This window comes from Hippichthys cyanospilos, chromosome 11 (assembly GCF_059441005.1).
Source record: "Hippichthys cyanospilos isolate Australia breed blue-spotted pipefish chromosome 11, RoL_Hcya_1.0, whole genome shotgun sequence".
Lineage (NCBI taxonomy): Eukaryota > Metazoa > Chordata > Actinopteri > Syngnathiformes > Syngnathidae > Hippichthys > Hippichthys cyanospilos.
Window position 1 is genome coordinate 791,163 of NC_142379.1, and position 14,508 is coordinate 805,670.

Sequence of the window (14,508 nt, forward strand, 5' to 3'; positions counted from 1 at the left end):
TTTTCAACCTATAAAACACTCCAATTAGACCCACAGTAAAACATTAGGCTTAGAGCCGAATTCACAGGGAGCAAAAGCAAAGGCTTTGGATGAAGTATGAACAAAATAACAGAGCTGGACAAAACCCAGGCCCAGTGTTGACGGGACGCACACCTTCAGAGAACGCTTCCTCCCAAATAAAAAAAATACAGATCGAGCACCGACTGAAGTGGGTTTATGTCCATTGATCGAGGTCGGTACAGCAGGTGCCTTTCAGCACCTGCCAAAATTGCGGAAGCGCTCGGCAAAGCCGCGCGTTCCGTCAACGACGGGCCCATGTAAAGGCTTTCGTCCGGCACCGCAAAGTTGAACTGACGCGATGAAATTTCCCGGGACTTTTTCACGGGTCTTTTGATTTAGAGGAGACAATAAAATACACCGGCGGAGAAGATCATTTGGAAAAAGTCACAAATCACATCCAAAGCAATCACGCGAGACGGGTGAAGCGCGGATAAAAAAAAAAGGGCCAATGTCAATAAACACGTCTATATATCAGTGTGGAGCCTCTACCTGCACGAGGCGCAAATTTAAATGGACTCCTCGTCTAGAGTACGCACTCGCCCTGACGGTATTTAGCCGAAGGCCGATTATCATATGGATGTAATGAGGAGACGGCGGCCGGGCCGCCGCTGTAATAAAATCCCCGACGAGCCGGGAGGCGGTCATCTCTGCCCGTTATATTCATTAAGGTACCGGGGACGGCGGTAACTCACTTCGGCCGTCCGAGAGTAGACATGCTTACTTTCCGTAATTACTTAAGTGAAGGCCGTGATGAGGCCGGGCTCGGATGAAGGAGTTCGACCTCTGGAAAAGTTCTGCCTTATTTCAGTACGGAGAGGATGGCGGCGGCTACGGCGCTAAAGTCGCCGTCCGCTTTCAGTCGGTCTCCGAAGAACTCCCTCGGGATTCCGGCAAAGGGGATGGCGTACCTTGCGTCCTGACCGGTTCCGACATGGGACTGGGGTCGCTCACGCCCTGCCCGTTGACCGCTCGGACCATGAAGAGGTAGATGGTGTTGGGCCGCAGACCCTTGATGGTGAACTGGGTGGTCTTCACGTGATCGGCGACGGTTTGCCAGCTGTTGCTCACCGACTGGCTGCGAGGAAAAAGGAAAACCGTTTGCTGCCACGGGCCAATGGTATCGGCGGGGAAAATTTCCAACGCCGTTGAAGAGTGGTAAACCATCATTTGTTTTTGAACTGGGATGGGTGTGGGGGCGGTGATGCTTCACTGCAAATTTCACTTTTGGAAACAACTCTCGTCAGGCACGATGGCCAGTAGGCGGCGTTCTGGACACGTTTTCTCTCAACGTTACCAACCTGAAGGCCTCGATGACAAAAGAAGCGACGGGCGACGCGCCGACCAGCCCGGCCTGCCAGGACAGGGACACGCTGTTCTTGGTGACGTCGGTGATCTGCGGCTTGGTGGGCGGGCCCGGGAGCTCGTCATCGCCGTCGCGGTTCTTGGCGAGTGTCACGCCGCCGGCTTCTGCGAGATGCGAAAACGTAAAATTCCCGGGACGAGACCTCATTAGGGTTCGGGTTGGCTTATAGCAAGGCCGCTTCCTGGATTTCCTTCAATCCTTCTGGACATATACGATTTTAATCCATCTTAGAAGAATATGAACGCAACAATCATTTATTTAAATATTTTATTCATTTAAGAGAATCCTGTGGACAATAATGAATACGTCTTTCAAAGTTTGGCGTACCTTTGACCTCAAGGAAAGCGCTCCACGACGTCTCTCCGCTGGAGCTGGTAGCCACGCAGGTGTAGATCCCAGAGTCGGACAGCTTTGACACATTAACGGATGACATTTGTACCGAGATGCGATGATCCATCAATAACCAATCGATCTAATTAATAATTCATTTTGAGAATGGATTTGTCGTTCGGGAACAAAAATTGTGCACATCCATGAATTTCAGCCTTTTGACACTCACTATCAGATTTTTTTTGTAACAAACTAACATTTACAGAGACCTGGATCACAATGAGAAGAATGTTTGCATAGTATTGACATATTCCGACAAAACCGGTACCCCAAAACCTATAAGAACGTGCAATTCCTTCTGTCTACTTGGGAGGATAGAAATTGTTGTTTTTTTCAATGACATCCAATTTACTGACAAAATAACTACAATTATTAAAATAATTGTTAATTCCATCCCTAATCTAAGATGAAAATGGGATGTTTCACCTATTTTTTTGACGTGATCAGAACCAAACCGTTAAGAGATTGGTCTTCTAAAAAAAAATCCTATTTCTTTCAATGAAAGCATAAAAAATGTTTTTATAACATCCGATTCATTGTCAAAATAATCAAGATCAATCCATAATTAAATTAATAGCTGTTTGCAGCCCTAATTTGGAATCAGCGAACAAACACTTAGCGGTTATAGCTCCCGCGTTCTGTGCCCATGACTTCACGCAAAACAGATGTGAACAAATTCGCAGAAACGAGAGAGAGAAAAAAAAAGAGGGCGAGCGCCCCAGCGCCGTAAAAGCGCCGGCGGCGCCTTTTACGAGCTAACTTGGCCTTCCGAGTGCTGACGCTAATTTCCTAATGAATTTCATTTCCTACTCAGCACCATTTTCAGTCAGCGCGCCAGGCCCCGTCTCCGGATTTCACCGCCGCCCCCCTAACCGCAACAAAGCTAATTGGTTTAGGGCGGGCCTGGACCGACGACAGCTGGCCGCTCCGTCCGTCCTTCCGTCCCGTCTCGCGGCATTGTTGTGCTCGCGCGCGCCTTCCATTTATTCAATAACATGTCAGCGGTCGTCGGTTCTGTGGAGCGTAATGGATATTCCGCCGAGGCCTCGGAGTGGGGAAAGGAAGACGCCGGCGCTTTAAATTTAATCTACTCTAAATGTGTGCGCGGGTGCATGCGCGTGGCCCGCACCCTCCAGCTGGAGCCCATCCAAGCCCACGGTGCCGAGTCCTGTTAGAGCTGTCGCTCCGTAAACTAAAAATCAATGCGGCCTATTCATCTCTTTAAGATCTCCTCCCGTCAATCATTTTGACGGCTTGGTGGGTGTGCAAAAAAAGTCCACAACATCGCAACATTGAAAATGCTGCAATTTCATCCATTTTCGAGCTTCCTCCACATATCGTATTTTACGCACTGCAGTATAAGGCTCCCCGGATTATAAGGAGCGTAGAATAGAAGCTACAGTAGTGGCTGGGCTTGCGTTGTGTGTTCTCACCTTGATGTTGGTGATTTGCAGGCTGCCCAGTTCCTGCAGAGACATGCGAGGGTCTTTCCCGAGCAGACTGACGCCGTCCTTGAGCCAGCTGACGGAGGGGATGGGCTCGCCCGACGCCTGGCACTTGAGCAGGGCCACGCCGTCCACGCCCAGCGTCTGGTTGGAGGGCCCTTGGCGGATGATGGGCGGCGGTCTGTCCGACAAGACTGCCGCAGCGGAAAGAGCGGCGTGAAGACGCGAGCGGAGGTCTTTTTGGACCTTATCAACATCGGGCGCAGCCGAGCGGCGGGACTTCCGGCGCTTTGCCCCGGATTTTTAGATGCTACTAGCCTGAGATTGAGAGTGTGGTTGGCCATGCCGAGTGACTTCATGCGGCTTGGAGAAAAACGCACAAGGAGATCCAACACGGTGGACGGCACATGCTAACTACGGGCTAACAGACTGCGCTGCTTTTGTCTCTTGACCCAATTGTATATCGAATACAGCAAACAATGTCTTTCTCTTCAGTATCAGATCGCACTCACTCACTCTAGTGAGTCCCATATGTAAGAATGATATATCTTACAAAAATGAACTTAATTACAAATGTTATTCATTTCAATATAACATGTTAATTACATGCAAATTAATACTTAATTATGCAAAACTTTTGCATACGCTAACATACAGCAAAGGGAAATACCTGCCCCGAACGAAAATGCTAATGAGATCAACGCAAACAAGGCAATGCTATGTAACATGCTAACATTAGCTAGCATGTTATTCACAGTCACAAGTTGTTTGAAACTAATTTTTCACTCAAATTTCACTGAGAGACACAACAACTTGTGTGTCACCGATAGTGACAGCTCTCAACTGACTACAAAATGTCATATCAACAGTGGCCAGAGGCGGCGGCAAAATTTGAGTGAATGCACCGTAAAGTGATCAACTAAATAAGTTCCGAAACGTCACTATTTCTGCGGCCCGGTACCAGAAGATCCACGGACCGGTACCGGGCCAGGGACCGGCGGTTGGGGACGGACCCCAAGAAGTACTTTATAAGCAGCCAACACATCACGGATGGAAGAAAGTGGCAAAAAGTGAACGTCTTATTTGTAAGACTGCGTGTGTGTCAGAAGGTGAACTAGCGGGTTAACAGTGGCGCAGTGTAGCTGAATAATCCCCAGCCCCGCTGGCAAATCGCACAAGCCACATTAATTAGACACTATGGATTAATGACACCAGAGCTGCAGGGGATAATTAGCCAGTCTAGTACCTCTGTAACCTTTCAACACGTTATCGCAGCCTTTCCTTTTTACACCGCCGCAAAAGGCTTCCAATTTAAGAGGATTCTTTCAAGCGATATGCGTAGTTGAAACAGACTTTAGTGAACAAGACGCCGGGCGGTGCGCTATGGTGTGTGTGTTAGCGTTAGCATTGAGCTAGCTGACCCAGAGAAACATTTTTTTTTCTTTAACATTTTTTGTTATTGTAAACAGCCTACAGCTTATTGTTGCATTAGGAACTTCCTGTTTAATATCTTGCAAGGAATCTACAGGAAGTACTTCCCGTTTCGCCGATGACGCATTTCCGTTTCCGAAGGATGATGAGCGAGCTCACCGAACGGCATAAACAAATACGTGAAAATACGTCCCTGGCATCGAATGAGTTAAAAAAGCCTTGCAGCGGCCAGGTGTAGGTGAGTTACTGTTCACAAGGATCCGGTTCGGCCGCGTTTTGTCCTGTCGCTCGGCGGCCCTCTGGGAGAAATATGAAATGATTGCGAGCTGTAAATCCAAAAAACGGAGGCGAGACGCAGCTGCTTCTTTTCCAGACACTCCCTTCGCTGTCCGCAAAGACCACCGGGCTGCGCAAGAATGGCTAAACGGGCCGAGGCGGACGCGGCCGAGCGTTTTGGGAATGCGGGGCCGCATTCCGAGCCTGATGGATGCGCGAGGGCCGCGGCGGGAGGACGGAGCCGGGGGCCTCGGATTTCCGCTTCAGGAATTTCTCATTACGCTTCTCCTTGAACCCGGCGGACGCGGCGGCGGTAAATCACGGCTGGGCTACGGCAGGCGCGGCCCTGACCTCGCTCGCTCCGGCTCCGCGCGCGTCGGGGGCGGCCGTCTGCCGCTCGCTCAATCAGAGAGTCTCTCAAACGAGCATTTGTCACACTTCAACTCAAGGGCGACTTCTCAAAGCGGGAAAAAGACAGATGCACTCGGACTAAGCGTTGGGGGCGGAACTCTTATCGAAACGCTCACCTACGTTGACAACCTTCGGACGCTTCTTCCGTGACTTTGTGTACATTGGAGTATTTCACTGAGGAGCATCGCTTCAAATTCTAGATTTTTTTTTTTCTCTTTTTGTGCAAATAGAGCATAGGTGTGGACCTCCAGTCCTAGAGGGCCCGTATCCCGCATTTTTCTCTCCCAACACACCCGATTCGAATGATTAGTCCTCCAGGACTGGAATTTGACACAGTCCTAGATCACGGGTGTCAAACTCCAGTCCTCGAGGGTCGGTACCGTGCAGGTTTTCCAACGTTCTCTCTCAAACACACCTGATTCGGATGAAAGGATTAGGATCATTTTCAAGCTCGTGCAGAGCTTGCTAATAGGCAAATTATTGAAATGCAGGATACCGACCCTCGAGGACTGGAGTTTCACACAGTCCTAGATCACAGGTGTCAAACTCCAGTCCTCCTATGTATAGTCCGAATCCTGAAATCAGAATTCTGACTCACATCAGAATCGAGAAAGTGAAATCATAATGGTGTGCAAATTCTGCCTTAAAATTGAGATTTTTGTGAATAAATCATACTCCTGAGACTTTTTAACCCAGAATTCTGACATCGCAAAGAGAATTTGTTTCCTTCGCTGGCCCTATTCACCCGTCGTAGATTTCAACCTCTGACTGTATTTCATTTGAATTAATTGTAGACTGTGAAAACCCAGCAAAACGCTATCTTTCTTCCGAGGGGTATTTCAAAGTTAATATCGAGAAGCGGATAAGGGTTTTCTAAAAGTGTTGTGGGCGCAGCTGGCAGGAAGTCAGCCTCTGGCTTTAGGGCTCCGCAAATTCTGCCACGCAACCCAGAGCGAGAATATGAGCGATTTTCTCAGGATACGTTACATGTTAATTTGTTTCAACGCTCGCCCGACGGAATTGAAATCGGAGCCAAAAGCTCGCTTTACCATCCGTGACTTCCAGCTGCGCCTTGGCCAGGATGCTGCCGGCCACCGTCAGCGCCTGGCAGACGTAGTAGCCGGCGTCCACCCGCTGCACCGAGGCGATGGTGAGGGCGCCGCCGGGCGACACCGAGAAACGGCTGTTGGGCTGCTGCGGCTGGTTGGGGAACAGCAAATTCTGCCGAAAGTTAGACAAACAACCCCATTAGTCGTTGGGACGCGTGACAACACCGGGGACCGAATGAAATCTTCCCGTCGTTAGCACTTTAGCTAGTGGCATCGCACAGGAGGCGCTTCGCTTGACCGCACACTAAACTTAAGTAAACTTACACTCTCAAAATGATCCAGAAATAAACATTGCTCCCATGGACTTGTAAATGATGCCAAGACCAATGGAAATGTAAAATAAAAAGGTACAGATAAAATGACCTAAAAACATCCCCCTCCGCACTCTTCAGCCGCACGCCAGCACCATCTCAAGGCAAACTAGAGAACTGCATTCATATTGTCAACTGCTACAATTAATATGATTAAAAGGGTGAAGGTTTTTTTTTTTTTTAATTATTCTTTACAAATGCACTTCGAATTCCATTAGTATGCACTCGATGTAATTGTAATATGTATTTGTTACAATTTTTGATGCATTTTAATGATTTGTTGATATTACTTAGCAGCATTTCTGGGGGTTAGCGTTATTTACATGGGAAAAGCGCCTCTGCTAACGAAAAATTCAGGTTGAAAAATGACTTCCGGAGAGAAATACATTTTTTTAAGCAGAGCTACCACTGTATTTCCGTTTGGGTGTACGATCATCACCGGTGGAGAGCAGACACATTCAAATTAATTACGGCAAAGCGCTTGAATGCAATTAATGAACAAGTGAAATGATACATTTAACAAATTAGCTCGTAGATGGGCTTTTAGCACTTTGTTATCCTCAAGGGGAAGGAGGAGGGAAAGAAACAACATTTTCTGTCACTTGTGCTAATTAATTATGCCCAGAAATAATAATTACCATCGCACCTCGGCGAAACTCACCCGCCCCCGCCAAAGTTCCAGAGCGGCGGTGAGTCGCCGGGCAAAAAATGTTAATTTGCACGTGAGTCAACGGCGGGCTTGGCGGTAAACATCGCGCCGACCGGTGACGACACGCACGGCTTTCGAGGACGACTTTGACGGCCCGCGGGCTCCGCGCGAGAGTGTGCGTCGGAAGCGTAGCCGCGGCTGAATGGTATCAGCGGGCTCATCGACAAGCCCCGACCGGTTCCTAATTGGCGCTGTTGTCAAGTGTTGCGAGGACTCGCAGGTATTTGAATGGCTTAACCGCTCCTGTGAGAGATGGGATCCTTCTTATCGGTGCCACGGGTCACGGGGAAAAGCGATTAGCGCTCCGCCAGGCTTGCCGCCGCCGGCTGCGCGAAAAAAGGTGCATCCGTAGTAAAGATGCTGATGACAGATAGTCGAGCGTGAAGCTCTGCGGATTTGCTTCTGCGGGGTTAGGAAAACCCAAAGCGTTGCATTTAACGTTATTTTTCCCTCTGCCGTTGGGTTGAGTTGGGGCCTCGGCACGGGATCGGAGGAACGCCGTTCTCCGTACGGTTTCACAGTACAATCGGGGTTCGTGGGGATGCGACCGTACTCGGGTTAACCAAACCGGACTATCCTGCAGGACCTTCAGTAGTGTTGTAGTCGAGGCGACGCAAGCCGAGACCAAGGCACGACCGAGACTCGGGAGTATCCAGACCAAAACGAGACGAGAACATTTTGGAGGTTGAGACCAACATGAGACGACGGAATTCTTTTCCTCGGTAACATTGAAATTCTTTCTTTAATTCTGCAGTGAGACTGGAGTTGACCTGATCCCAACCATACCGGGGTTAACTAGAAATATACTGTTAGGTGAGAACACGGCGTCGCGCTCTTACCTGACTTCCTTCCTTTTGCCAGAATACTGCCGGCTGCGGGTTGCCTTTGGTCTCGCACGGAAAGGTGGCGGTGCGTCCTTGGGCCACGATCTGGTCCCTTGGACGGATGACAAATTGCGGGGCGGCTGAAAGAAAAAATGGCCATGTCAGCACAAGCAAAGATTCTAGCGGCGGGTAACCGAAATCCATGCGGCCCGATCTCCGGGTTTTGTTTCCAACACCAACGATCACCATGGAACCCGGGGCTGGCCATTCATTCAAAGAATGAATGGCGGTCACGTTGACGATCACAGAGGGGAGGGCACTAATTGACACCTAGGAACGACACACGGCTACTAGCGGGTGCTTAAACGGGTCCGGTCCCATTTGGTGAAAAGCGAGTTGGGGGCAAGCGGGCTGAAAGCAAGCGGCCGCCGCGCTCGGCGTCCGAGGAGTCAAGTGTCAAATTTGAAATCGAACAGCGAAAAGCCGGCGCGGTCGATACCCGCGGGCTTCGTCAGACGGCCGCCAGAACCGAGGTTACGCGCGGCCGCTCGGGCTCGAGTGAGACGTCTCGCCGCTGACAGCTTGACGCGGGCGCTCGTATAATAAAGCAAGAGGCCGGATGAGATAGGCACCTTGAAAATTTCAACTGCCTCCGGCTCGAGCCGAGCACGCTACTCGTCCGTAGACACTTCGTCAGAAAAGAACTCCAACTATTCCACCATTAGTGCGAAAAGTCTCAGTATCGGTATCGTGTTACTTTGCTGAAAACGAGCACGGTCCACGGTAATTAACGGTACATTGCGTACAATTTAATGCCATCTAGTGGTGACCTAAGAAAACAAGATTTTCCAAACACGTGCGACACTGGGTCTCAGAGAGACGACATTTCGCAAGGCGAATTCGGGTAAATGGAGCAGAGAGATGACGGAGGAGCATGAAGAACCTCCATTGGGCACGGCGTGGCCTCTGGAATATAATGTGCTCGAACCCTGAGTTTTCACTTTTGGTTTTAGTTTTCACGTCTGTCTGTCTGTCTGTCTGTCTGTCTGTCTGTCTGTCTGTCTGTCTGTCTGTCTGTCTGTCTGTCTATCTATCTATCTATCTATCTGTCTATCTATCTATCCATCGCTGTGTGTGTGTATAGTAGTTGATACATGTGTATAGTTATATAACATGTATTTGACACATAATTGTGTGAAGTCTTTCATTTTTCAAGCAACGTCCTGCGAGCATTGGAAACCATGATTTTTACATCGCTTCCCTACCACACGCAAACCATGACTAAAATATTTTTTTTCCAAACAACATGCCATCAGGTCCTTCATTGTCCCGTTGAACACGCTGAATTGCGTGTAATGCTACGAGTAGTCGACAATTGATGCAGTGCAACATTGTGTCCCCTCCCCGTTTCTTCTTTTTCTGACTTCTCAAGTCTGACAAGCCAGCTGGTTCCAGTCTGGCCCAGCTCGGTCCCATTTGGCCGCTTTTTGCGTGTAATCCCTCCGTCGGCGTGCGTGCGTGCGTGTGTTGCGTTTGCGAAAGCTGCGCACACGTACACACAGTTGGGAAGGGTACAGATGGCCCCAGATTTACAGCCTTCTCGCTTGGCCTTGTGCAGCTTGGATATCTCGTGGCTCTCAAAGCCCGCAACTGATAGCGAGCTCCTAAATCACGCTCTGGCGGCGACTCAGCTGCCTCCCCGCCTCCCTCGTCTTCCGCCGTCCCACACACTGCATCGATAAACGCATCGAAAACAACAACAACAAAAAAACCTGCCGCCTTGTCCTTTCTCACGCTCTTTTTTTAGGCATTTTCACAGCACGTGCAAATATCGGATATCTGATATGCGTGTGCCATACGTTTCAACGTTTTGTTGCTGTTTACGTTTGCAATAAAAGTAGCTCAAACAAAACGCTTCTGTTCATCGAAAGTGTCCAAACTGAAACATCTTGGATTGCGAGGAACACATCAAAGTCAGTCAATGGAGCTATTGCATCCTCAGAATATACAGTGCTACTTCTACTTACACAATTCATTTGCTCCGGAAGTCATATTGTAACGTGAATCTTTCATAAATAGAGCCACTTTTTACGTATAAATAGTTTAATCCACCCCTCAAAACGCACCCTTTAAATGAATATTAAATAATAAAAATACACCAAAAATGGTCACATACATATTAGAATTGCATTGATGCACTATAGAAAAAAAATATCCTGTAAAGAATACTAAAAAAACAGTTCTTAACCCTTTAAATGAATCACATTAATTGCGTTAATTGACTTAGCATTTTTAGCCTCATATTAGCATTTTAGCCTTATTTTCAACAAACTGAAATTAACCCCAGTGACCCACAAGTAAATGACATTGTGAATGTGGAGGTTGGAAAGGAACAGGGAGCAAAGCGTTTTCCGCACGTTTAGCTCCTCGAAATAGCCTGTGCTGGATGGAAAGGGGGGGATGCAAGAGTATGCTGGTTTCACAGCTCGCAAGAGGGAAAACTGATACTGTTTTGATTCTGGACACATTAATGACATATGAGACTTTGCATCCTGTCATCCTACCCAGAAAAACAAAACAAAAACCATGATCGGTGCTCATATTTAATTCATGACGAGACACATTTGTCCGGGTGGACGCAAGGGCAGAAAGACAGTATAGGAACTTAAAAGGTGCAATGCTACTTCCAGTATTACCTACGAGGTGAAAATAACCGTGTAGAAATGAGTGATGGACAAAAGCTGCTTCATGAAGCACTTCTGTTTTTGGATGTGTCGAAATCAGGGGTCCCCAACCGACCATTTTGTCGTCGACGGGAAGCCAATAGCGAATATAACGTGCACATAAAGTATGAACTCACCATTAACGGCAAACTAACGGGAGCCCTAGCTTGTTTGTCTCTTTGCACAGATGGGACGTCAGGAGACTGGAAAATACTTATTGGGCTGCTGCCATTTGCGAGCTCATCTTTTTGGGTAACAAAAGGGAGAGAATCCGTTCCTTATTATTGCCTGTCAAAAGCTTTCTTTTTCTTCAAAGTTGTTTGCTCGTCACCTGTCTCTTGAGTGGGCCTTCCACCTTCCCAAAGACGTCCCCGTATTACTCATTTAATGTGAGTGTCATTTTGGTGCTCACATTTTTTAGAGGCTGCCGCCATTTGCGAGGTCATCTCGTCCGGTAACAAAAAGTAAGGGGATCCATTCATTGTCAGTTTGTGGGTCCTTTTTGGCTACGAAGTTGCACTCGAAGTTATTACTTCAAGGACTCCTGGTATTGCCTGTTAAAAGCATTCTTTTTGATTGAAGTTGTAGGCTCGTCACCTGTCTCTTGACCGGGGAACCCTTCCCATAGACGTGTCCTACTCATTTTACATCTTTGTGAGTGACATTTTGGCGCTCCGGAAATTGTTCATTATTTCGGTTGCGGCCAATGTGGCCCAGTACCTTTTGATCCACGGGCCGGTACTGGGCCGCGGACCGTGGTTGGGGACCTCTGGGTCTAAATGGCCCTCTCGGTTCAAAGAGGCGGGGAAATACATTTACACCAGACTAGCATTTCTTTTTAAAACCAACAACACCAAGTAGACCATGGGTGTCAAACGCCAGTCCTGGAGGGCCTGTATCCTGCATGTTTTCCGGTTTTCTCAACCCACCACACCAGATTCAAATGATTAGCTTATTAGAAAGCTCTGCAGGAGCTTGGAAACCATCCTAATCCTCTGAATCAGGTGCGTTTGAGAGAGAAGTTTGTAAAACATACAGGAAACTGGCCCTAGGGGACGGGAGTTCCACACCTGTGAACTAGAGGAATAAAATAATACAGGTGCCTCATAAAGCTTCGTTTTCCCATCACTAATAGAAATGCGGTTGGCCATTTCTCTTGGTAAAATGTCTCCGAAAGCAAAATGCGCTGGGAATGCAAAGCGAGCATGCGGAATGGATTCAAATCAGAAGGATGGTTACTTACCAACGCGGCCATCTGGAGACACGACAATGGAGGGGTGGACACACATACACACACAAGAAAAAAATATAAGAAATTAAAACACGGACGTTTAACAAAAGAACAGAGTAACCAAAAAGGAAAAAAATCAAAGTCAGAATGGGTGATGTTCAGCAGAGCGTGACAGGGAGGGTCCAGTTTTTGCTCTCAGTCTTTGATTTTCACGATGGGTTTTAGGACCTTTGACCAGAGCGCCCCCTGTGGCAGACGCTGGACCCTCTCTGTCTACATCAACGAACGGCGCAACGCTGGGTGTGATTTGCCAAAAAGCCAAGCAAGGGTGCTTTTCAAATTTGAAATCTCACCATTTCCAAGAAGCGCCCCCACAACACCCTCCTCCCATCCTCATGCCGCCTTTAAGAGCTCCCCCGCGGGGACCCCCGACACGCCGCATTTAATGGCGGCGAGAGTGCCGACAATGGCGGGAAACGACGGTTAGGACCTTTTCATTAACCCCGCAAACCCCCAGGTGAGCCAGCGGCGACGAGCACCAGTAAACTGTGAAATGGCTTCGCTGGCGACGGGATGATTGCCAAGGCCGCAACGAGCGTCCAAGAGCAAGGAGGGGGGCGGAGCGGAGCGCCTCAAAATCCCAAATAATTAAAGGAATTCATTGACTGCCGTCATCTCTGCGGGTGTACGCAAGTCCGCGCTCAGTTTATACGCAGTGTAACCAGCATAAAAACCAGAGAAGGTAAAAGGCTGATAAATGATCCCTGCTTGGGTAAATTTGGAAATACTAACCCTTCTTTTGAATGCTACATCAATCTGTCTCTATAGCTACATTTTATCTTGCTAAGTATTTGCATCCTATCTGTCTGTCTGTCTGTCTGTCTAGTTAGGTAGCTGGTTAGCTAGTGAGCTAGCTTCATAGCTACTTAAAGTTTGTCCATCCATCTGATTTTGCTTTTTTTGGTAGTTATGTAGCTAGCTAGCTTCATAGCTACTTAGACATCTATCTATCTATCTACCTATCTATCTGTCTGTCTGTGTGTCTATCTAGCTCATTATGCAAGCTAGCTAGCTAGTTTGCAAGCTAGGTAGCTGGTTTGCAAGCCAGCTGGTTTGCTAGCTTCATAGCCGCCTAGGGTTTTCAATGTATCCCGGAGTGGCTTGGGAAACAAACACAAACATTCTTGACGCGAAGGCAGTGTGGACTCCTAGCACCGTTGGAATAGAAAAAGGAGCGATGCCGCGCAAACAAGGATAAACCCAAGCCGGGGATGAAAACGCGTTGTAGGGGAAGGCCATCGCGTTACCTCGCACGGTGAGGGTGGCGGAGGCCTCCAGCTTGCCGACGCGGTTCTCGGCCACGCAGCTGAAGGCGCCTTCGTCGTTGACGGACGCTTTCTTCACCCTCAGCACGTAGTCGTCCTTGTCGTACTTGATTTCGTACCTGGGGTAAAGCGACGCAACGTCAAACCTCCAAAACAAAACACAACAAACAAAGAAAAGACAAGCAGAGTCCCGCTCGTTCTGACAAACGGAGACGGCGAGGCCGATCAATTATTCAAGCGCGCCGGCTCGGAAGCCCGCTAACGCGTTCAATATTCATGGAGTGTTTTTCGCAGAGCTGCGTCTTCATAAAGCGGGCGGCGGTCAAGGTCTGACTGAATGCGCGGCGTAAGCTAACAAAAGGCAAAAGTGCTTTCAATCGGGCCGCGCTAATGAAATATGTGCACATTGTAAAAGCTGTTGACAGGGGAAGCGTGCGCTCGAGTGGCGCGGAGCGACTCACTCGCTCGCTCGCCGTGCTAGCAAGAAAATCGGCTGCTTTTTTTCACGTGGGATAATAACAGAATTGAGATGCGCACAAAAGGAACAATGTGAAGGCCGTTTAACGGAATCGGCGAAACAAAAAGCGGCGCGCGCTTCTCCGGCAAACGCTAGAGTCGGCTGGCTGCGTAGGCGGGAACCTGATGGCAACGCGCTACTTTGAAACGTTGCCGTCTTGTGTCCAAACTCACATGGGAGTTTTTATTATTACTCTAGCGTTCTTGATCAGGCTTGATTTTTCCCAATTTTTTTGGGTAGAGCGATTTTGCGAATCATTGACGTATTGAGGAGCTACTTTCCAATTTTGTGGAAATATTTTCGCGATTCGCTGACTCATATTGAGGAGCAACGTTCTCATTTTGCGGAGCATTTTTTTTCTTTTTTTTTACATTTTTTGTAAA

General features: G+C 48.3%; 1 protein-coding gene across 5 annotated transcripts in view; it reads right to left on the bottom strand.

Annotated features, from left to right (window-relative positions):
* Positions 1 to 14,508, bottom strand: part of robo2 (roundabout, axon guidance receptor, homolog 2 (Drosophila)) — a 248,807-nt gene that overhangs the window by 36,433 nt on the left and 197,866 nt on the right. For all 5 annotated transcript variants that reach the window (XM_088426910.1, XM_088426912.1, XM_088426911.1 and 2 more), the window contains 8 exons: positions 13,591 to 13,727; positions 12,296 to 12,307; positions 8,345 to 8,469; positions 6,426 to 6,597; positions 3,247 to 3,452; positions 1,751 to 1,832; positions 1,359 to 1,527; positions 969 to 1,135 (listed from right to left, as the gene is read on the bottom strand). In XM_088426910.1, coding sequence (XP_088283036.1) covers positions 969 to 1,135; positions 1,359 to 1,527; positions 1,751 to 1,832; positions 3,247 to 3,452; positions 6,426 to 6,597; positions 8,345 to 8,469; positions 12,296 to 12,307; positions 13,591 to 13,727 — 1,070 coding nt within the window. The remainder of the gene's footprint in view (positions 1 to 968; positions 1,136 to 1,358; positions 1,528 to 1,750; positions 1,833 to 3,246; positions 3,453 to 6,425; positions 6,598 to 8,344; positions 8,470 to 12,295; positions 12,308 to 13,590; positions 13,728 to 14,508) is intronic.